Source organism: Lontra canadensis, unplaced genomic scaffold (assembly GCF_010015895.1).
Source record: "Lontra canadensis isolate GAN:19392208 unplaced genomic scaffold, GSC_riverotter_1.0 scaffold31, whole genome shotgun sequence".
NCBI classification, from domain to species: domain Eukaryota; kingdom Metazoa; phylum Chordata; class Mammalia; order Carnivora; family Mustelidae; genus Lontra; species Lontra canadensis.
Genome location: NW_022631025.1, coordinates 4,848,608 through 4,871,391, shown reverse-complemented (window position 1 = coordinate 4,871,391; position 22,784 = coordinate 4,848,608). Strand labels below are relative to the sequence as shown.

Below are 22,784 nucleotides of genomic sequence, written 5' to 3'. Positions count from 1 at the left end.
ATTTAAAATAACTAGTAGCAACAAAAAATGCAAAGTACCTAGGATTAAATCTATCCAAAGTTATATAAGACTTCTATGCAGGTTTAAGACTTTACAAAGTTGTATTTAAAAGAAGCATGCTAACATGCTACATATGATTGATAAAATATCAGTATCTTATTAAGAATATTTTTTCACTTTCTGTGTAATGACTATACTTTCTGCAATTAGCAAGTGTATCTTTTGATTTGAAAAGGTCTGTGGAGCAGAGGTCTACAGTCTTTTTCCATAAAAGACCAGTAGTAAATATTTTAGGCTATATTATCTCTGTTCTAACTATTCAGTTCTATTATTATAGTGTGAAAGCAGCCATGACTAGTAAGTAAATGAATGGGCATGACTGTGTTCCAATAAAACTTTATTTGTAAAAACTTAACAGTGGACCAGAATGGGGCTGTGAAGCAGAGTTTGCTAACCTCTTCTTAAGAATTAAAAATTGGAAACAAACCAAAAAAAAAGGATTAAAAATTGGGGGCACCTGGGTGGCTCATTGGGTTAAGCCTCTGCCTCCGGCTCAGGTCATGGTCTCAGGATCCTGGGATCGAGCCCCACATCAGGCTCTCTGCTCAGCAGGGAGCCTGCTTCCCCCCCCACCTCTGCCTGCCTCTCTGCCTACCTGTGCTCTCTCTCTCTCTCTCTCTGTCAAATAAATAAATACAATCTTTTAAAAAAAAAAAGAATTAAAAATTGTTTCTCTTATCAAATTCATGTATTTTTCCTATCCTACATGCTGTCTATAAGAGGCACACTCTACATTAAAATACACAGGTAAACTGAAAGTAAAGGATTGAAAAAGATATAACAGACCTTCAGTGACCAAAAAGGAGCTGGCGCAGCAATATTAATATCAGACAAGATTGATTGAAAAATAAATTGTTACAACACACAAAGAAGGGACTTTTTATAATGATAAAAGAGTTAATGAGTCAGGAAAACATAATATTTGTTTATAATTGTTATAATTTGGATCTGATGACAGAACTCCAGAATCTATTAAGCCAACAACTGACAGAATTGAAAGCAAAAATAGATAATTCCACATTAGTAGTTGAAGACTTCAATATATGACTTTCAGTAATGGATAGGGCAGCTAGACAAAAGATCAAGATAAAGGAAGATTTGAGCAACACTATAAACCAGCTAGATGTGCTTATGTAGAATACTCCACCCATCAACAGAACAATCACATTCTGTAGGAGAGACCACATGTTAGTCTTCAAAATGAGTCTCAATTAAGTTTTAAAAGACTGGAGTAATACAAAGTATGTTCTTTGACCACAGTAGAATTAATTTCAAAATCATTAACAGAAGGAAAACTGGAAAATTCAGTAATATGTGGTAATTAACAACAGTTCTAAATAACTACTTAGTCAAAGACAAAAATCACAAGGGAAAATAGAAAATACTATGATAGGACTAAAAATGAACATGCCCACTTGTAGTCACAGTTTAAACAGTGCTTAGGTGAGAATTCATAGCTGTGCATAGCTGTGGTGAAAAAGGAGAAAGTTCTCTAATCAAGAGTATTCTACCTTAAAAAAGTAGAAAAAGAAGAGTAGAATTCAAAGCAAGTCAAAGGAAGGAAGTAATAAAGATCAGAGTAGAAATAAATGAGAAAGAGGAAGGAAAACAACAGAAAATCAAGAAACAAAAAGTTGGTTCTTTGAAAAGATCAACACTATTGATAAGTCTTTAGCTAGATTGATTAAGATAAAAAGAAGCTGAAATTATTAAAAATCAAGAAGAGAGAATATCAATTATTGTGACATTACAGAAATAAAGACCACAGGAAACAATTGAATGCCAACAAATTACATGGCCAAAATGAAGTGAACAAATGGCTAGAAAGAACAAACTATAGGAATTGCCAAAAGAAGAAACAGAAAGTCTGATGGGCCTCTCATTAAGTACAGACATCAAATTAATAATGTTTAAAAATTCCCACAAAGAAAAGCCTGGGCCCAAATGGCTTCAATGGTAAATTCTATCAAACATTAACAAAAATTAATACCAATTATTCACAAAAAAAAAATGAAAAGAAAGGAACACTTCCTAACTCATTCTGTGAGTTCAGTATTACCCTAATACTAAATCCAGGCAGACATCCAGAAGAAATGAAAACTATAGGTCAGTATTCCTTACAAATACAGGTGTAAAAGTCTTCAAAATACTAGCAAACCAAATCCAGCAATATTTAAAAAGGATCAAATACCATGATAATGTGGGATTTATTCTAAGAAATATAAGGTTGCTGTAATATCCCCAAATCAATCACTATAATGCAGTGTATTATTAAAGGACCAAAACCACATGATCATCTCGTTGAAACAGAAAAAACTTTTGACACAGTCCAACACCCTATTATGATAAAAATACTCAGTGCAATTGGAATGGAAAGGAACTTCCTCAGTCTCACAAAGTGCTTCTACAAAAATGCCAAAGCTAATATTATCCATGATGGTGAAAGACTGATTGCTTTCTTCCAGGGATCTGGAACAAGACAAAAGATACCTATTCTTACCACTTCTTTTTAACCTTATACTGTAGATTCTAGCCAGGGAAAAGAGAAAAAAAAAAAACACGCATATTGGCAAAGAAGTAAAACAATCTCTATTTACAGATGATATGGTCTTGCATATAAAAATATCCCAAGGAGGGACACCTGGGTGGCTCGGTTGGTTGAGTGTCCGACTTTCGATTTTGGCTTGCGTCATGATCTCAGGGTCCCAGGATCAAGCTCTGAGTTGGGTTCCATACTCTGTGGGGAGCCTGCTTGAGGATTCTCTTTCTGTCCATCCCTCCCCCTAAATAAATAATTTGTTAAAAAAAGTCCTCAGGAATTAATAAACTATTAGAACTAAGTAAATGAGTTTAGTCAGTTGGAGGATAGAAGATCAATATATAAAAATTGGTTGTATTTCTCTACACTAGCAGTAAACAATGCAAATGTGAAATTAAGAAAACAGTTCCATTTGCAACAGCATTTGAAGAAGTACTTAGGGATAAGCCTCACGAAAGAAGTGCAAAAACTATGCATTGAGAAAAGTAAGATATCATTGAAGGAATTTATTTATTTTCTAAAGATTTTATTGAGAGAGAGAGAGAGTGCTAGCAAGAGCACAAACCAGGGGAGCAACTGAGGGAGAGCGAGAAGCAGACTCTCCATTGAGCAGGGAGCGGGACATGGGGCTGGATCCCAGGATTCTGGGATCATGACCTGAGACAAAGGCAACTGCTTAACTGACTGAGCCACCCAGGCGCCCCATTGAAAAAATTTAAAGAAACACTTACCTAAATGGAAAGATAACTCATGTTTATGGATCAGGAGACTTAATACTGTTAAATGGAAGTACTCTTCAAATTGATCTGTGTAGTTAGTAGTCTCTATTGAAATCCTAAATGTCTTTACTGTAGAAATAGACAAGTTGATGGTAAAATTCATATAAAAATATCAAAGGGATTTGAAATAGTCAAAACACTCTTGAAAAAGAACAAAGTTGGAAGATTTACACTTCCTAATTTCAAAACTTACTCCACAACTGTAGTAATTAAGACAGCGTGGTATTGGCTTAAGGATAGGTACATAGGTTAGTGGAACAGAACTAAGAGTGCAGACGTAATCCCTGATATTATGGTGATTGATACTTGACAAGAGTACTAAGACAGTTCATGGGAACAGTTCATGCAACAAATGCTGCTGGGACAACTGGATATTCACATGTATAGTAATGAAGTTAGATGACTAACTCACACTACATACAAAACATTTACTTAAAATGAATCATAGACCTAAATCTAAGAGTTAAAACTGTAAAACTCTTAGAAGACAATATAAGAGTACATCTTTGTATACTTAGGATTAGGCAGTGGTTCCTTCAGTATGGTACTGAAAGTTAAAGTGATGCAAGAAAAATAGATTAGTTGGGATTCGTCAAAAGGTATGTTTGTGCGTCAAAGGATGCTGTCAAGAATGTGAAAAGACAGCCCACAGAAAAAAGAAAGTGTTTGTAATCATATTTAACAAAGGTTTTATATTTGGAATACATAAAGAACTCTTGTTCAACAGTACAATGACAGATAACCAATGAAAATGAGGGCAAAGGGTTTGAATAGCATTTTTCTAAATAAGACATACAGATAACCAGTTAGCACATGAAAAGATGCTCAATATTATTATTCTTTAGGAGGAATGTAAATCATAAACACAACAGCATACCACTTCACCCTAATAGGATGACAAAGGTATAAAAGATGGACAATAACAAGTTATAAATTTTTCTAATTATTACCTTTTTAAAAAAATATTATTATTTATCTATAAATAAAAGAGAGCGAGCGAGCACACAAGCAGAGGGAATGGCAGGGGGAGAGAAAGAAGCAGGCAGGGACCCTGACATGGGGCTTGATCCCACCACCGAGGATCATGATCTGGGCCAAAGGCAGACACTTAACTGACTGAGCCACTAGGCGCCCCTCAAATTATCCCTTTTTATGTAGAGCACAGGGTGCTAGATAGTGAGCCATGCTTCAACAACAGAGCACAAGAGAAACCAAAGTAGAAAAGTATATTATCCACAGGTCCTGGAGGAAGTACCCTGCAGGCCTCCAGGGACCATATGGGGAGATCAAGGCAGAGTACAGAGACACAGGACCCAGGGCACATGCCTTTACTAGGGTTTGTGAGTGGGGTTCCAATTTTAGTTTTGGGGTTCCAAATTTAGTTCAAGCCAAAAGAGCTGGTCTTTGATAAGCCACGTGGGTGTCTTACTGACTTACTGACTTCAGTAAGGGTTAGGTGCTGGGAGATAGGGGAGATTGTTAGGAAGCTGTATCAGAAACTTGTATTTGCCTGTGACTCAGTAGGCTGTTCTCTAGGGCATGCATGTGCATGAGGGGCTGTTGTCAGTTTAAGGTCACGGCAGGCCTCTTAGCTAAATGGATGCCAAGGCAACAATACCAAAGATTAACTTAGCTAAACTCTCCACATGTGTTGGCAAGGATGTGAACTATTGAGATGATCATGTGTTGCTTTTGGAGATACAAACTAGTACAGCCACTTTTTAAAGTAGTTTGGCTGTTCCTCAAAAAGATGAACATAGAATTAACATATGATACATCGATTCCATCCCTAAGTATGTATGTAGGACTAACACACACACACACACACACACACACACACACACACACACAGTTGTACATATAGTTCTTAGCAGCAGTGTCCACAATAGCAAAAAGATGGAAACAACCCAAATGTCCATCAAGTGATGAATGAAGAAGCAAAATGTGGTTTAGCCATGCAAGGGAATATTAACTGGGCAATAAAAAGGAATGAAGTGCTAATACTTGCTATAAGGTGGATAGTCCTTGAGCATATGCTTAGTGAAAGAAGGTAGAAAAGGCCACATATTATATGATTCCATTTATATAAAATGTTCAGAACAGGCAAATTTATAGAGAGACTAGTGGGAATTCAGGGCTGGGGAGTAGGTGGAGTGATTTGGATGTGACTGCTGATAGGTATGGAGTTTCTTTTAGTGGGGATGAAAATGTTCTGAAATTAGATTGTGGGGATGTTTGTACAGTGCTAGATATATAGTAAAAAACATTGAATTGTATGCTTGAAATGGGTGAACTTGAAGGTATGTGAATTACTATCTCAGTAAAGGTGTAAATAAAGCAATATAGAATATTTTTAGTTTCTTTGAAGGACAAGTTTTTAACCTATTTTATTCATTCATTCATTCATTTATATTCATGTGTAACTGACATATTAGCAGCAGATAGACAACACAGTGATTTGACAATTATACACGTTATAAAATGCTCACCATGGTAACTGTAGTTGCCATCTATCACCATACAAAGTTACGACAATATTATTGACTGTATTCCCTATATTGTACTTTTCATCCCCATGACTTCTTTATTTTACAACTGGAAGTTTGTACCTCTTAATTCCCCTTTACCTATTTCACCTATTCTCTCCTTCCCCCAACAACCACCAGTTTGTTTTTTCTGTATTTATTAGTCTGTTCCTTTTTAACTTTTTTGTTAATCTGTTTTGCTTTTTAGATTCTCCATGTAAGTGAACTATGATATTAGTCTTTCTCTGACTTGTTTCAGTTAGCATAATACCCTTTGGGTCTACCCATGTTGTTGTGAATGGTAAAATTTCATTCTGTTTTATGGCTGAGTAATAATCCATTGTGTATATACACCATACCTTCCTTATACATTGTTCTCTTGGTGGACACTTAGGTTGCTTTCACATCTTGGCTGTTGTAAATTATGCTGCAGTAAGCATAGGGGTGCCTATGTCATTTCAAATTGGGTGTTTTCATTTTCTTTGGCTAATACTTAGTAGTGGAATTATACAACCAGGTGTATGGTACTTCTGTTTTTAAATTTTGAGACTCTCCACACTGTTTTCCATTGTGGCCATGCCAGTTAACAGTCAGTCCTACCAAAAGTGCATAGAAGGTCTTTGCCAGCACTTGTTATTTCTTGTCTTTTTGACACTAGCCATTCTGACTAGTATGAAGTGATATCTTACTGTGATAACCCCCATTTTCCTTAAAGGAAGAAGCAATTATTTGTTTTCTTGCCAAATTAGTATTTTTTCAAATTCCTTTACTGATATTATTGGATTAATATGAAATATTAATCCAATAATATTAATATTATTATTTTAATATTAATATATTAATATTAATATTAAAATTTTTAAATATTTTATTTCTGTATTTCTCTGTTTCCTATTATTGCTTCTGCATTCTGCACATAGAAGCAGGCAGCATATTGATTTTATACTTGTGTTTCTTAATTTTCTGTCTACATTATTATGGTCTTATTCAGATTTTCTTTTGTCCCCAAATTGTATTTAACACTGTTAGCTGTGTTTTCTGGTTATGGGATAATACCTTTCAGTATGCTGGAAGTAGTTGTACATATACATTTTGTTTACATTTTAACTATTTGAGGCTGATTGAATATTTTGTCTCCTAGATTTTACTTTCCTTACTGGTATTGTAACGGCAGCAACAGAACCTATCGGTATGGGATATCTCGAGGTGCTGAAGCTCCTCTTCTTGACGACTTTGTCATGGCCTACCTTTTTGCTCAGGTATCATTATGTTATCTTACTTGCATATGTTATCTTACTTACTTAAATGATAAGAATCTTGCTGTGTAGTATATAGCTCTTCATCAGGAAAATCTTCATATGTGGGAAAATTGATGTTCTGTCTTGGATAACAGGCACAGAAAGGTAACAGAGTTGAGTCTTCTTATCACTAATTTTTAATCCCATAACTTATACATAATAGAATTTATTTTAAAATGGTTCCCTTTATTGGCCCTTTTGAATTTTTTTTTTTTTTAGTGTTTTAGGACATTTTAAGGATTTCACAAAGTTTAGATTGAGTTATACAACAGGATTCATGTAGATATGAGTATCTGAAATATAAGATAGTAAAATTTCCTCAGAGAAACTTTTTAAAATTCCTGAATAATTTCAGACTTAATTAGTGGTTAGTAAAATGTAAAGAAAGTGGGAAAGTAAACAAAAAGTAAGCTACAGTAGTTGTTTAATTCCTCATAAGAGGATGACTGGTTGTTGTTACTTGATCTGAGAGTCGTGTTCTGGTTGTTTCTTAATTAATTAATTAATTGTTATTAATACTGTTATATGAAATTTTTATAGTATATTTGAACATTTTGTAATGCTTTCTTACCTATTACCTTAATTTAAACAGTTATTGAAATATTCTGTCATTAAATAATTTTTGTTTTTTATGTGCCACAAAACTGAGGAGTAGAAACTAAAGAAAAAAAAAGATATTAGTGCTTTTGGGTAAAGATATACTGTTGTTATCCCAAAGATGTCAGATTAAGGAGTTCTGAATCAGATTTGCTAATATCATAGGAAATTATCCCACAGATCCTCATGGTTCACATTTCTAAGATGCTAGGAAGACCAGTTCAGTTTGTGAGCAACACATTGATAAATATTCCTTTTTGGGGGGTATGAGAACAAGCAACTTTTTTTTTTTTTTAACTTTTTTTTTCTATTCTGGTAAAATATACTTAGTAAAAGTTGCCATTTTAACCCTTTTTGGGTGGGGAAAGATTGATGGTGTTAAAGCTCATTCACATTGTTGTGTAACCATCACCCTGATTCATCTTTAGAACATTTTTCTTCTTTTTAGATTGAAACTTAGATTTAGATTGAAACTTTTTAGATTGAAACCTGTTAAACAGTAACTTGCAGTGCCCTCCCCTTGGCAGCCAACTTCTACTTTCTGTCTCTGGGGATTTGCCTATTGTGGGTGCCTCACATAAGTGGTATTATACAGCGATTGCTCTTTTGTGACTGACATATTTCTCTTAGCATAATGTCTTCAAGGTCTTTCATGTCATTGCGTGTGTTAGAATTTTCTCCCTTTTAAGGGTGAATAAAATTCCTTTGTATCTGTCACATTTTGTTTATCCATTTATCTATTAATAGATACTTGGCTTGCTTCCACTTTTTGGCTCTTAAGAATAACATTGCTATGAATGTGGGTATATAGATATCTCTTTAAGATCCTGCTTTCTGTTCCTTTAGATATATATCTAGAACTGGAATTATTGGATTATTTGGCAATTCTACGTTTAATTTTTTTTTTTTTTTTTGACGAACTGATACACTGTTTTCTTTGGCATCTGTCCCATTTTACATTCCACCAGCAGTGCATAAGTGTTCCAATTTCTCCACATCCTTGCCAACACTTACTTTCTGTTTTTCTGATAGCTATTCTGTGGAGTGTGGAGTGATACCTTGCTGTGGTTTTAATTTGCATTTCCCTAGTGGTTACTGATGTTGAACATTTTTCTTAAGCTTTTTGACCATTTAAATATCTTCTTTGGGGAACTTCCTTTGCCCATTTTAAAATCAGGCTGTTGTCAAGTTGTAAGTGTTCTTTATATATTCTGGATATTAACCCCATGTCAGCTATTTGACATATTTTCTGCCATTCTTTCGGTTGCCTTTCACATTTCTTGATGTGTCCTATGATGTCCAAAGGTTTTTAATTTTTGATGTAAACAGATTTGTTTCTTTTTTCTTTTGATTACCTGTGCTTTTGGTGTCATATCCAAGAAGTCATTACTATCATGAAGCTTTTCCCCTATATTTTCTTATAACTGTTTTTTTGTTTTAGCCCTTAGGTTTAGATCTTTTATCTGTTTTGAGTTAATTTTTGTTGATGGTGTAAGGTAAGGTGCAATTTTATTCTTTTGCATGTGCATATCCAGTTTTTCCATCATCCCTTGTTGAAAAGACTCTTTTCTCTATTGACTGGTTCTGGTGCTCTTGTCAAAAATAATATGACCACCACCCAACTTTTATATAGCTTCCTTTTTTTGGTAGTCATTGGAAAAGGAAGGAGAGAGCGGCTTTTGAGAATAGATACTATGTGGTTATGACTTTCTGTTGCTTTTATGATTATATTATATCATCTGTGCTGAAGAACTGATTTTATTTTGGTGGCATGCTAGTTTAAATCCCATTAATAAGACAATTTTCCTAAACTGTTCATCTGATTTACCCTAAAACTGTGGTATCTAATACTTTTGATTTAGAAAAAATATGATTGATTTCTAATTTCTAGTTTTCTAATTTTCTAATTTCTAATTTTGTCTTCCTAGGAAGGATTTTCTCATCTAGGAAAGCAAAATAATTTCACAGTAGAATACTAAATAGATAGATAATAAATACCACATGTAATTTTTCTATTTCTTAATGTTTCTATTTCTCTAAACCTGTGCCCAGAAAAATACATAAGGTAGTAATTAACTTATCCAGATTATATTGATAACAGGATGGATTATATGCATTTTATAGAATAAAGCGTGTTTGACCAGTGACATCATCAGAGTATAAGATTATGTTGATATTTTTTAATAACTAAAAAAATAGTTCAGCCACTGAACTATGAAGTCTGTTAATACACTACTATAGAAAGATGGATTTAGAAAAGGTAAGCCAATAAAAGCCAAAAGTTAGATATCCCTTTTAAATTCATTTTCTTCTGAGGATTGCCTTGATACCATCAAATATGGCGATGCAGCAAATAATTTGCTGCCGTGTGAACAATCCTTAATGAATTTCATATACTTGGCAAAATAAATGTCTATTCACTCCATGTTGTTTCTTTGGTTCATTTCTGATTTTGTGTCTGTAACAGTTTTCTTATTTTTCTGGGTGAATGCAGATAAAATTTTTTGGTTCAAATGTTGTCAGCTACCGAGATAAAAAACTATTTTAAAAAAATTTCTTTCTATTGGGGCACCTGGGTGGTTTGTTGGTTGAGCAGCTGCCTTCGGCTCAGGTCATGATCCTGGAGTACCAGGATTGAGTCCTGCATCGGGCTTCCGGCTCCATGGCAAGTCTGCTTCTCTCTCTGACCTTCTCCTCTTTCATGTTCTCCTTCACTGTCTCTCTTTCAAATAAATAAATAAAATCTTTAAAAAAATTTTCTTTTAATTTAAATTATCCAATGTATAGTACATCATTCGTTGTTGATATAATGTTCAATGCTTCATTAGTTGTGTATAATACCCAGTGCTCATCACATCACGTGCCCTCCTTAATGCCCATCACCCAGTTACCCCACCCCTCCACCCACCTCCTGGAGACTCTTAACTCTGGAAAACTACTTTTCTATAGTTACAATTAAAGGCAGTTTTCATTTGTACACCTGCATTTTTTAAAGGAAGTTTAAAAATAGTTGAAAATAGTATGCTTTGGTATTTGGGACTCTGTTTCAATTGTAATTTTTCTCTAATGAGCATTTGATTGATTATGTTCTTAGTGCTGCTCTTAATGGCTTTTCCTATATTTATTGTCTTTTGGGTATAAATTCCACAGAATATCTTCATGATCATAATTTATTATACTCTGGTCCTATGTAAAAAATGGAACAAAAGCAAGGTATTAAAAAGAATGTATCTTGGGGCACCTGGGTGGCTCAGTGGGTTAAGCCTCTGCCTTCGGCTCAGGTCATGATCTCAGGGTCCTAGGATCGAGCCCCGCATCAGGCTCTCTGCTCGGCAGGGAGCCTGCTTCCTCCTCTCTGTGCCTGCCTCTCTGCCTATTTGTGATCTGTCTCTGCCAAAGAAATAAATAAAAAATCTTACAAAAAAAAAAAAGAATGTACCTAGCAATCAGTTACCTTTTTAAAAAACTTAAATGCAGTTAATTAACATAGAATACATTATTTGTTTTAGGGATACAGGTCTGTGATTCATCAGTCTTATATAATACCAAGTTCTCGTTACAACACGTACTCTCTCTAGTGTCCATCCCTCAGTTATCCCATCCCCCCATCCTCTCCTCCAGCAACCCTCACTTTGTTTCCTAAGATTAAGAGTCTTATGGTTTATTTCCCTCTCTGGTTTCGTCTTGTTTCACTTTTTCCTCTCTTTGCCTTGTTTCTTCAATTCCACTTAGCAGTGAGATCATATGATGATTGTCTTTCTCTGATTGACTGTTTCACTTAGCGTAATACCCTCTAGTTCCATCCATGTTGTTGCAAATGGCAAGTTTTTATTTTTTGATGGCTGAGTAATATTCCTGTGTGTGTGTGTGTGTGTGTGTATGTATATATATATATATATATATATACCACATATATATATATATATATATACCACATCATCTTTATGCATTCATCTGTCGATTGACATCTGGGCTCTTTCCATAGTTTGGATATTGTGGACATTGCTGCTATAAACTTTGGGGTGCAGGTGCCCCTTCTTTTCCCTACATCTGTGTCTTTGGGTAAATAGCTAGTAGTGCAATTGGTGGGTTGTAGGGTAGCTCTATTTTCAGCTTTTTGAGGGAACTTCATATTGTTTTCCAGCGTTAGCCATCAGTTATCTTAATCAGAATAATTTACTTGTCCGTTTCTCTAAGTGTGGTGAGATAAATGTTAGCAAAACAAAATCTAACTCCTTCCGTGAATTAACTTTATGTTACTAATATTAAGCTTTTGTTTTGGTTAATAGTGGTTGACATCATATGTACTGTATTCAGTTTCCATTGATAAAAAAACTAATTCTTTCTTCTGCCTCGTTTATCCTAGCAGTGAGAGCCTCCATTTTGATTGCACCTCATTAATAGCTTTTTTGATTTCAACTTGGTTAGATTTTAGTTCTTTTATTTCTCCAGAAAGGGCTTTTATCTCTCCAGAGAGGGTTTCTCTAATATCTTCCATGCCTTTTTCGAGCCCGGCTAGAACCTTGAGAATCGTCATTCTGAACTCTAGATCTGACATATTGCCAATGTCTGTCTTGATTAGGTCCCTAGCCTTCGGTACTGCCTCTTGTTCTTTTTTTTGTGGTGAGTTTTTCCGCCTTGTCATTTTGGCCAGATAAGAGTATATGAAGGAGCAAATAAAATACTGAAAGGGTGGCAAAGACCCCAGGAAAATGCACTTTAACCAAATCAGAAGAGACCCCAAATCGTGGGAGGGAGAAAGGGGATAAAAAGAAGTTTAGAAAAAAAAAATTGAAAAAAGAAAACAAATAAAGAAAAAAGAAAAAATATATATATATTAGATAAACTAGTTAAAAAACGTTAAAAATGAAAAGGGTAAAAGTTAAAAAAAAATTAGCAGAAGAAAAAAAAATTAAATTAACTGCAAGACTAAAGAATCATGGGGAGAAAGCCATGAGTTCCGTGCTTTGCTTTCTCCTCCACTGGAATTCTGCTGCTCTCCTTGGTAGGTGAACTTTGTCTAGGCTGGATTTCTTGTTGATCTTCTGGGGGAGGGGTCTGTTGTAGTGATTCTCAAGTGTCTTTGCCTGAGGCGGAATTGCACCGCCCTTACCAGGGGCGGGCTATGTAATCAGCTCAGGTTCGCTTTCGGGAGCTTTTGTCCCCTGAACGCTTTCCGTAGAGTTCCGGAGGACGGGAATGAAGATGGCGGCCGCCCAGTCTCTGGCCCGGAAGAGCTGAGAGCTCGGGCCCCACTCCTCAGTGCGCCCTCAGAGAAAAGAGCCCAATCACTCCTGTTTCCCTGGCCTCTGGCTGCCCTCCGAGCTCACCCAGCCTGCGACCAGTTCAAAATAACCCCGAGCTTAGAGCTCACTCCTTGGCTTCTGTAGCCGGCTTCCCCGTTCTAATACCTGCAAGCTCTGCAACACTCAGACACCCCCGATCCTTCTGTGACCCTGTGGGACCTGAGGCCACGCTGGCCCCGTGTGGGCTTCACCCCAGTTTAGCCTCTGGAGTGATGTCCCTCAGTGGAGCAGACTTTTAAAAGTCCTGATTTTGTGCTCCGTTGCTCCACCGTTTGCCGGAGCCAGCCCCTCCCCCGGCGGTCTATCTTCCCGTAGCTTTGGATTCACTTCTCCACTGGTCCTACCTTTCAGAAAGTGGTCGATTTTCTGTTTCTAGAATTGCTGTTCTTCTTCTCTTCAATCTCCCCTTGGATTTTTAGGTGTTTGCAATGGTTTGATAAGCTATCTAGCTGATCTCCTGCTACCTGATGTAGTCTCAGCCTGCTACTTCTCCGCCATCTTGACTCCTCTCACCCGTTTTCTTTTTAATTAAATTATTTTTCCAGAATTTGTGTTAAACTTTAATTTCATGAGAGAAGTTATCACAGTAAAAGGAAGGAGATATATACATGAAATAAAGAGAGTGACCCTGTATTTCTCTTACCCAGTTTAAAACCTTGTTTAAGGGGTGCCTGCATGGCTCAGTCTGTTAAGCGTCTGCCCTGGGCTCAGGTCATGATCTCAGGGTCCTGGGAATCGAGCCCTAAGTTGTCATGCTCCCTGCTCAGCAGGAAGTTTCTCCTTCTCTCTCTGCCCTTTCCCCCCAGCTTGTGTTCTTTCTTTCTCTCTCAAATAAATAAATAAATAAAATATTTTACAAAAATAATAAAACCTTGATTAAATATTGCTATTTTAGCTAATATTTTAGATAATACCTTTCTTATCAAGAAAATTGCTATTTTTTTTAATATTGGTGGTTTTTATGTTTTGACATTCTTTTCTACCATTACATATTCAATCTCATTTCCAAATTATCTAGACCAAAATCTTATAATTTCTTGTTTTTCTTTTTCTTCATTTTTATATATATAATGATAAAGTTATAGGATTTTTTTCAGACTCTTTTTGTGTCTTCTGTTCCCTATATCCCTACTTATTTAATTAGCTAATATCTATCTTAATTTAGGTGATTTTTATGTAGAAGATATAATTTGGAGATACAAGCAGGGAAATAGGTTGACATCATATGTACTGTATTCAGTTTCCATTGATAAAAAAACTTTCACTGAAATTTTATGGAAAAATGAAAATCAGTGAAGGAGTTGATTTTTTTTTAAATGTATATGTTCTAGAAATTATAGGTTACAATATAATAGATTTGAACGTGATAGTGAAATTTAAGAGATATTTCCTTCTAAATTTTTTTCCTGTAGTGGCGGCATGATTTTTTACATGGATGGATAAAAATACCCGTGACTCATGAAACACAAGAAGAATGTCTTGGAATGGCTGTGTTAGATATGATGAGACTAGCCAAAGAGAAGGATCAGACCCCATTGGACATCTATAGCTCTATCAGGTATTTCCTTATGCAAATCCATGTACATAAACGTGAACAGTTAGAGTTTTTCTATAATTAATTGCATTTTCTGTGTCAAATCTTTCCAATTTTATAATTAAAAGTCATATGGGTAACTTTTCTTCCTTGTGTACAACACATACTTTGTGAGACAGATTTATTTTTTCTTTTTTTCTTCTAGTTTTATTGAGATATAATTGTCATATAGCACTGTGTAAGTTTAAGGTGTACAGCATCACGATTTGACTTACATATATCTGTGAAATAATTACCAAAATAAGTTTAGTTAATGTCCATTATCTCATATAGGTACATAAAAAAGAGAAAGAAAAAGAAATTTTTTCCTTATGATGAGAACTGTTAGGATCTACTCTGTTAAAAACTTGAGTATATACCCTATAGTGGTGTTATCTATAGTGATCATATTGTACATTATGTCCTCAGTACTGATTTATCTTAGAATTAAAAAAAAATATTGAAAGTTGGAGTACTGCAGAAATATCACAGATGTTTCATACCTATTAATTTTTTGATCCATTTATTCTAAAAAGGGTAAGCAAAGTTAGGGGAGTGAAAAGAACATCAGGAGGCATAATTTCTGATAGCAGATCCTCAAATTGTCTGTTTTGTCTCAAATAATTCTGAAGCGGTATTTCTCAAATATTGGCCCATAGTTTACTTGAATTAGTATTACACGAAGTGCCTGCTAAGATTGAAGATTTCTGAGTGCTACCCAAAAATTTGGATTCAGTAAATCTGAGGGAAAAGCCCACCTATACAAATCTTCACAAGTTCTCCTGGGAATTTTCCTAAAAATTTTACACTTTATTGAAATGTCATTGACATAGAAAATTGGGAGGTGATTGGAAGTGTACTTTGTGGTGGTTTGCTCTATGTATACACGGTGAAAGAACTCACCGTCGTCTTCATTAACACATCTGTTGCCTCACATATTTATCTTTCCTACTTACCGTTTTTTTTTTTTTTTTTTTTTTTTGGTGAGAACATTTATACACTCCTCTTAGCAAATTTCGGGTCTACAGTACAGTCTTATCAGAGTCACCGTGTTTTATATTAGATCCCTAGATCTTATTCATATCATAACTGATCCAGCAGATTCTTTTATAAGTGCTCCACACTCCACATTCTCCAAATTACTCTTGTGCATATTGAATTTTGTCTTGCCTAACAGGATTTTTTGAAATACTTCTACAACCCAGCTTTAATGGCTGTAAGACTTCTACTGTTTTTAAAGGTGTATATGATTATTATAAGAGTTCTTTGAGGTTTTTTTTTTAAGTTTAAAGACTAAATACATGTTTTACATATTGCATACTTAGGATTAGAAGTTTGAGGGTGTTATGAATCTGGTTAAAACTCCCTGTATTTCTTGAAATCTTTCTCTCAATAACTCGTTTTAGTTACTCCTTTGCTAAGTGCCTTAAAAACAGTTACATACCCACACTGCAGGGTATCAGTTTCTGTTTCCTCTTTGGTTTTAGATATTCTTGTTGTTGTCAGATATCTGTTAAGCCATAACCGTAAAGTTCACTCATTTAAAATGAACAACTCACGATTTTTTTGTTATTGAATTGTAAGGGTTCTTTACATATTTTGGATACAAGTCTTCAGATGAAAGTTACTATATTTATAATTTGCAAATATATTCCCCATTCTTTGGACTGTTTTTTCACTTTCTTAAAAGTGTCATTCATAATACAGAAGTTTAGATTTTGAAGTAATTTATTTTTTGTTTCTTGTGCCATGACAATTTAATATTAGATGAATAATTTCTCCTTAAGTAAATATGCATGCCTTGCTTGCCTTTTTAATAATTTAACTCAACTGATGTTTTCTGAATTCACATTTAATGCTTATTTTTGAGAAATAATCAAGAAACTCCACTCAGTGTTAAAATATTCAAGATTGATGGGAGAATAGATGAATGATTAGTTGTTGGCAGAATGAAATACACTGTTTTGTTCCCAGAAAAACCCTGTAGGATATGGATCTCTGATTAGTATAATTAAATACATATTCCTTCCCCGACTTTAGAAAAATGCATGTAAAGTGCATCTTTGTGTGCCTGTGCCTGTGTGTTAGCTGTGTTTGTGGGTGTGGGTGCACACCTCTTTGTGCATGTATATGCATTAGATACTTTTCTGTAGGACACTTCCTAATTAAACGTTATGGCTTAGGTATTAGAGCACAGAAAATGAAGGAAAGGATAAAATTTTTGTGTTTTCATTCTTCATGTGCTCTTTAAAATCCTGTCTGCTAACGGGTGGGAAGAAGAGAACTGGAAAATGCAAAGGGTGTAAAGGAGACTGCTGAATTTGTAAACATTAGGCCAGGACCAAGGCCATTTATATAGCTACTGAGCTACTCACCTCATCTCACTGGACTCCCTTTCTAAAAAATTAAGTAAATAATAATGGAGTTTCTAATGGCCTACTCTAACTATAATAATAAGCTGCAGATTTCATTTTATAGTACAAAAAATAGTATACAGTTTCTAAGCCAAAGCTCAATTTCAGAACCTTTTGGAACCTCAATTTTTGCATTCTTTAAAAACTCAATATAAGGGGCGCCTGGGTGGCTCAGTGGGTTAAAGCCTCTGCCTTCAGCTCAGGTCATGATCCCAGGGTCCTGGGATTGAGCCCTGCATCGGGCTCTCTGCTCAGCAGGGAGCCTGCTTCCTCCTCTCTCTGCCTGCTTCTCTGCCTCCTTCTGATCTCTGTCAAATAAATAAATAAATAAATAATCTTAAAAAAACCCCTCAATATAAGAAAAGCATGAGAAAAAAATGTTTTATGCTTCAAGAGTTAACCTTTCTCTTAGAAAAATTTTAGTGTTTTTAACAAGTCTGGTTCTGAAAGCATGATGCTGAAGTGGATTCACCGTGTTCAAGAACCACACATGCCTTTGGTATTCCCAAAGGAAGCATGTCTGGTCCTTTATGCCAGGCATCAATGCAGAAAGCTTTGTTTTATGTTGTTATTTTAAACTCCTCTTTTTATATCCAAATACGCCTTATTAAAAAGTAGCCATTGGTGACTATATATTTTGCATTTTTGTAAAATGTTTATATAAATTGTATTTGGATTTAGTAAGTCTCTTGGTAACTAATGTTTTTTACCGAAGTAGTTTAGCAAGAATCATTTGTATTCTGATTCTATTTTTTAAGTCTTTTCAGTGTTCATTCTAAAGTTCCTGAGGCTCTCCTCTATGCTATCTAGACTTTTTAGATTTCATATATCTATTTATTTAGAAATATATAATTGTTAGGAACAAAAGTGTGACTTGTAAGATCTGAGAAAAAGAGTAGAATTTGATGACAGAGAGAGGGGAGTGAAGGAGTGTGTAGAGACTCATGGAAAAGGCCTTGTAGCAGAAGGGAGAGTGAAGAGAATCAGTATGGCTTGACCCTGAAGAGTTAGGAGGAGACAAAGCAGGGACTAGATCAGAACCTACAGAACCTTAGAGCCATGTTGACAAGGTTATGAGCACTCAGAAACCATAGAAGGGTATTAAGCAATGGTGAAATGATTAGATTTGTGATTCTGAAAGATCCCCATGAGTCCAGTTTAGAAAACAAAGTCAGACAATGGTCAGAGTAAATGGAGATGCTATTTGTCCAGAGACTAAAGTCATTGCAGTATTTTCTTCCAGGCAATGTGGTTAGTAATGAGTTAGTAATGAGAAAAATGGGCAACTAAGAGAAGGATTTAGGAGGTAAACTCATGGGAACATGGTGATAAATGGAATAATGGGAATCAAAGGAGAAGGCCGCATCAAGGATTATTCCCAGGTCTTGGGTGAATTGCAGTGCTATTTACTTAGATAGGAAATGCTGTAAGAGGATCTTTCAGGGGAGAACATCAGTAGGACTTATGAGTTGGGTTTGACATATTGTTTAAGGAGCTTTTGAGACATTTAAATTAAATGATAGATTGACTTGCCTGTGGAAGATAGGGGTGTGGAGTTTAGAGGTCATTGCTAAAGACATGTATCAGAGTCATTTGCATATAAAGAACCTAGAGAGAGAGAGTTTGAATAAGAAGAGAAGAGGGTCTTAAGTCCTGAGGAACTTCAACATTAATCACTAGGTAAGAGTGAAGGTGAAAAGGAGATTGAGAAGTATCCCAAGAGGTAGGAATAAAGTGAGGAAAGCTAAGGGAAGAAAGTTGAAGGAGAGAATGATCAGCAATGTTGGATGCTGATGAAGAATGGCAAGGGAGATGAATATGGGAATTTGGTTTAAACAACATGAAAGTTTTTCTTGATTTTTAGCAAAAGCATTTTCTATGGAATGATGGAGCAGAAGCTAGACTGGAGTGAATTGAAGAGTAAGTGGAAATGACTGTATAAACTCTTTCAAAATTAGGTCAGATAGGCTGTAGCTGAGGGGATATGCAGGACAAAGAAATTTTACATTTAAGTTAGAATGAACATTAGTCTTTAGTGGCTTGAAGAGAAATAAGAGCAAAAGTCCCCAGAGAGTAAATGTATATTAGAGGAAGAAAGAGGCTATAGGTAAATACGTGTCCAGGAAGTGGTGTTACCTTGCTGGTTTATAGCTCATTTGTTGTAACAGGTAGGGAGGAGGAGGGAATGAGTGCACCTGAATGTGGATTTGCTAGCGGAATGTTGAGGAAGCTCTGTTTAGAGAAGCTTTTTTTCCTCCCTAAGAGAGAGAGGAAGTCATGTGGTGAACATAAGGAGGAATACAGCTGAGGTTTGAGGCGGGAAAAAGGTAGGCGGTTTGAGAAGATTGGAGAGGGTTTGACATAGTTGTGGAACTTGGGAGAATTAGTTGAACAGAGAAGTGTTGTAAAATTGATGGTCGTGCTGAAAGCATGTTTGAAATTGGTGGTGATGAATTTATACTGCCGTGTCTGCCTTATCAAATGACTCTCCAGCCCCTCTGCTGCCTGGGTACAAAGCTGAGTGTTCCTCAGCTGGGTTCAGGCAGAGTAGGGGAGGGAAGAAGCCGTGGTATGCTAGTAAATGCGTAACAACCAGTTCTCAAAAAAACCCCAAAACCCCAAAGGTGTGATTGGTTTGCCATCTTTGCTGATATCCATGGTGTAAATCCTGCCTATGGCCAGTTTCAGGGTATCAGCCTGATGTGCGTGAATGTAGAATTGGGAAGAGATGAGCAAGAGCAAATCTTTTACATCACGTACGAGTGATGTAAACAACCTCAAAAGCATAGGTAGTAGTAAAATGTAAAAATTTAAAATGTAAAATAATTAAAGTGATACATTTTGAGTATTCCCTATATTTTTACTATAATTGTAACTGTAGAACTTAAATTTTAATGATAGCTCTTTAGCAATCAACTGAATAGTCTTAAACTGTAAGCTCTCAGCATGAGCTGAGAGCACTCAGCTGGAGCACTAGCTATAACTGGTCACATACAGGATAGAGTGAGAAGTGATCTCATGGAGTGGTGGTGCACAGAATGCTATCGGACAATGGGGAGTAGTATGTAACGTAGTCCTAGTGAAAGGTTGTCTCGATTTGATGATGCTTGAGCTGAGACTTTTGGAATGAGTTAGAGCTAACCAGGTGATGGGAAGGATTAGCATAGGTGAAGGCATAGAAATTTAATGCAGTTGCACCTTCAGAAATAAAATGCTCTTCATTTGTCAGATATTTGAGTAGGAGGGAAGTCATCATCTCTCTTCTTTAGGGTATTTTACATAGACTTAGAATTACAAAGGCATCAGAACATTTCTAAGTAGAATTGTTTTGATGGCAAAGGAATTATTAGGAGTTATTGAAAAAGGCCTAGAAAATAGTGTATACAAAAGAAGTGTGTTTGCATAATGAACAACTGTGGCATCCAACAAAATGTAGCAATTTCCAGAATTCAGATAAATTTTGGTGTACAGCATCATAGGAAATATTGCAACATGGTGCCAAAAAATTGATGTATAAGATAATCAGAGAAAACAAATTTTTAGAGACTCCATTATTAACTAGACTAAGTCTTCATTTCATTAGGGGAAGAAAATTAACATATCCTATTCTAAACATTTATGGTTACTCAGAGAATTTTTATATGTATTCACATCATCAGTTAAAACCTTAATATTGTACACGTGGTGGCTGTGTCACCTTTCTCCGCTTGACGACTGTGTTGTAGCAGTTACCAGTCATGGAGAAAGGTGGTAATTTCTCTCTCAGTGTCGTTTTAGATTTCTCTTCCAATTTGTTTTGTTTTTCTGTGTGTGCTCTTTATCCCCAGCTACAAGACATTCTTACCAAAATGTGTCCGAGCAAAGATCCAAGACTATCACATTTTGACAAGGAAACGAATAAGGTACAGATTTCGCAGATTTATTGAACAGTTCAGCCATTGCAAAGCCACAGCCAGAAACTTGAAACTTAAGTATCTTATAAATCTGGAAACTCTTCAGTCTGCCTTCTACACAGAGCAATTTGAAGTAAAAGAACCTGGAAGAGGTCCTTCAGGTGAGGAGATTTTTGCAACCATTATAATAACTGGAAACGGTGGAATTCAGTGGTCAAGAGGGAAACATAAAGAAAGTGAGACACTGACAGAACAGGTAATCCTTAATGATACGTTCTCATTCTTTGTTAATTTAAGTGAATGGCAATAGAAGCAGAGTAATTTTTACTCATTGGGAACATGGTCTTGCAATTCTCTTCTCTCATTGATAGAAGAGGAAGTTTTTAGTAGTGTGAAGCCATCAAGGTCATATCTGTAATTCTTTTCTCATTGTTCTTAAATGGTTTTTTATTTAGTTTTTTTAATGACATATTACTAATGGTTTTCTTATAGTTTTTGAAAAGGCTTGAATTCTAAAAGTGATTTTTAAGGTAGTTTTGCCTCTTTAAAATTTTGCTGTTACTGATAATAGGCACAATCATAAAATTTAAATGGAAATAGTTAATTTTAATTTATTTTATGATGATGCATTCATTTTTTTAAGGTTTGTACTATAAGTTTTAAGTTTGTTCATATCTCTGTTCTTAGATTATTAGAGATTTACCTTTACCTTCCTTCTTTGGTTGATTAAGCTTAGTTTTCTGACAATGGTTCCTATTGACGTTGATTGGATTGAAGGGAACTGTAGCATAATTAGATTCCTGGTACCTTTAATGCTCTCATTTTTAAGTCAAAGCAAGATATGGTTAAGTCTTAGGGTTGGATTATTGAGGGAGAGAATCCCATTTAGTTACTATCAATACTTTTTTATTTTAAAGAATTTGGAATGAATGTTGTTATGTCCTTCTTGTTTTAAAATGGCTCCCTTAGTTTTACCTGTTTTTAATTTCAAATGCTCTTAATTATAGGATTTACAGTTATATTGTGACTTCCCTGATATTATTGATGTTACTATTAAGCAAGCAAGCCAAGAAGGCTCAAATGAAAGTAGAATTGTAGCTATACATAAGCAAGATGGTAAAAATCTGGTAAGTTTGCTTTATAACCAAATAATGATTATGCTTGTTGTCAGAAAATCTTAATACTAAAGTTATTTTCTCCTAGGAATTCTGATTATAGTTTTAAATATAACTCTAAACATAAATTATCAGTTTAGTAAGGTTTTGGTCACATCTAGCTTTTGTATCGCTACCAATACTATATTCCCAGAGTTTCTTAAACATTAATGTATTTTTCATGCATTTTTATGATTAGCAAGGCAATAGTTACTCCCTCCCAGCCCCCATTACTCTGGATTGTGCTAATTCTCTGTTGTAATGCTCACTCTGGATATATTCTTTTTTTTTTTTAACCAGTAGGGATGTGCATAATTCCATTCATACAGCCTAATTAAAGGAGAAAAAGAAATTAAAACAATGCTTTCTGGGATTCACGTAATAGTGTAAACCAATCCCAAGTTAGCCCTACCCAAGCTAAAACACACGATTGGTTCTAAAAGATTAATTTTTTCTCTTTCTTTGATTAGCTCTGGAAAACCCACATATTTTTAAATTTTTTTAATGTCAAATACAATGTGATTTTAGTTTCAGATGTACCACGTCATGATTTGACAGTTCTATACTTTGCACAGTGCTTGCCATGATAAGTGTAATTAGAAATCCCACTTACTGTAATTGAAAGGGAAGAAGTAAATTCCTGTAT

The 22,784-nt window shown here is 35.3% G+C and overlaps 1 protein-coding gene across 2 annotated transcripts in view; it reads left to right on the top strand.

Moving 5' to 3' along the window:
* The window catches only part of JAK2 (Janus kinase 2), a 131,915-nt gene that overhangs the window by 65,535 nt on the left and 43,596 nt on the right, over positions 1–22,784 (top strand). For both annotated transcript variants that reach the window (XR_004383716.1, XM_032866510.1), the window contains exons 5-8: positions 7,045–7,162; positions 14,517–14,662; positions 20,919–21,240; positions 21,992–22,111. Coding sequence is in view for 1 of the 2 variants with exons in the window: in XM_032866510.1 (XP_032722401.1) it covers positions 7,045–7,162; positions 14,517–14,662; positions 20,919–21,240; positions 21,992–22,111 (706 nt within the window). In the remaining variant the exon portion in view is untranslated. The remainder of the gene's footprint in view (positions 1–7,044; positions 7,163–14,516; positions 14,663–20,918; positions 21,241–21,991; positions 22,112–22,784) is intronic.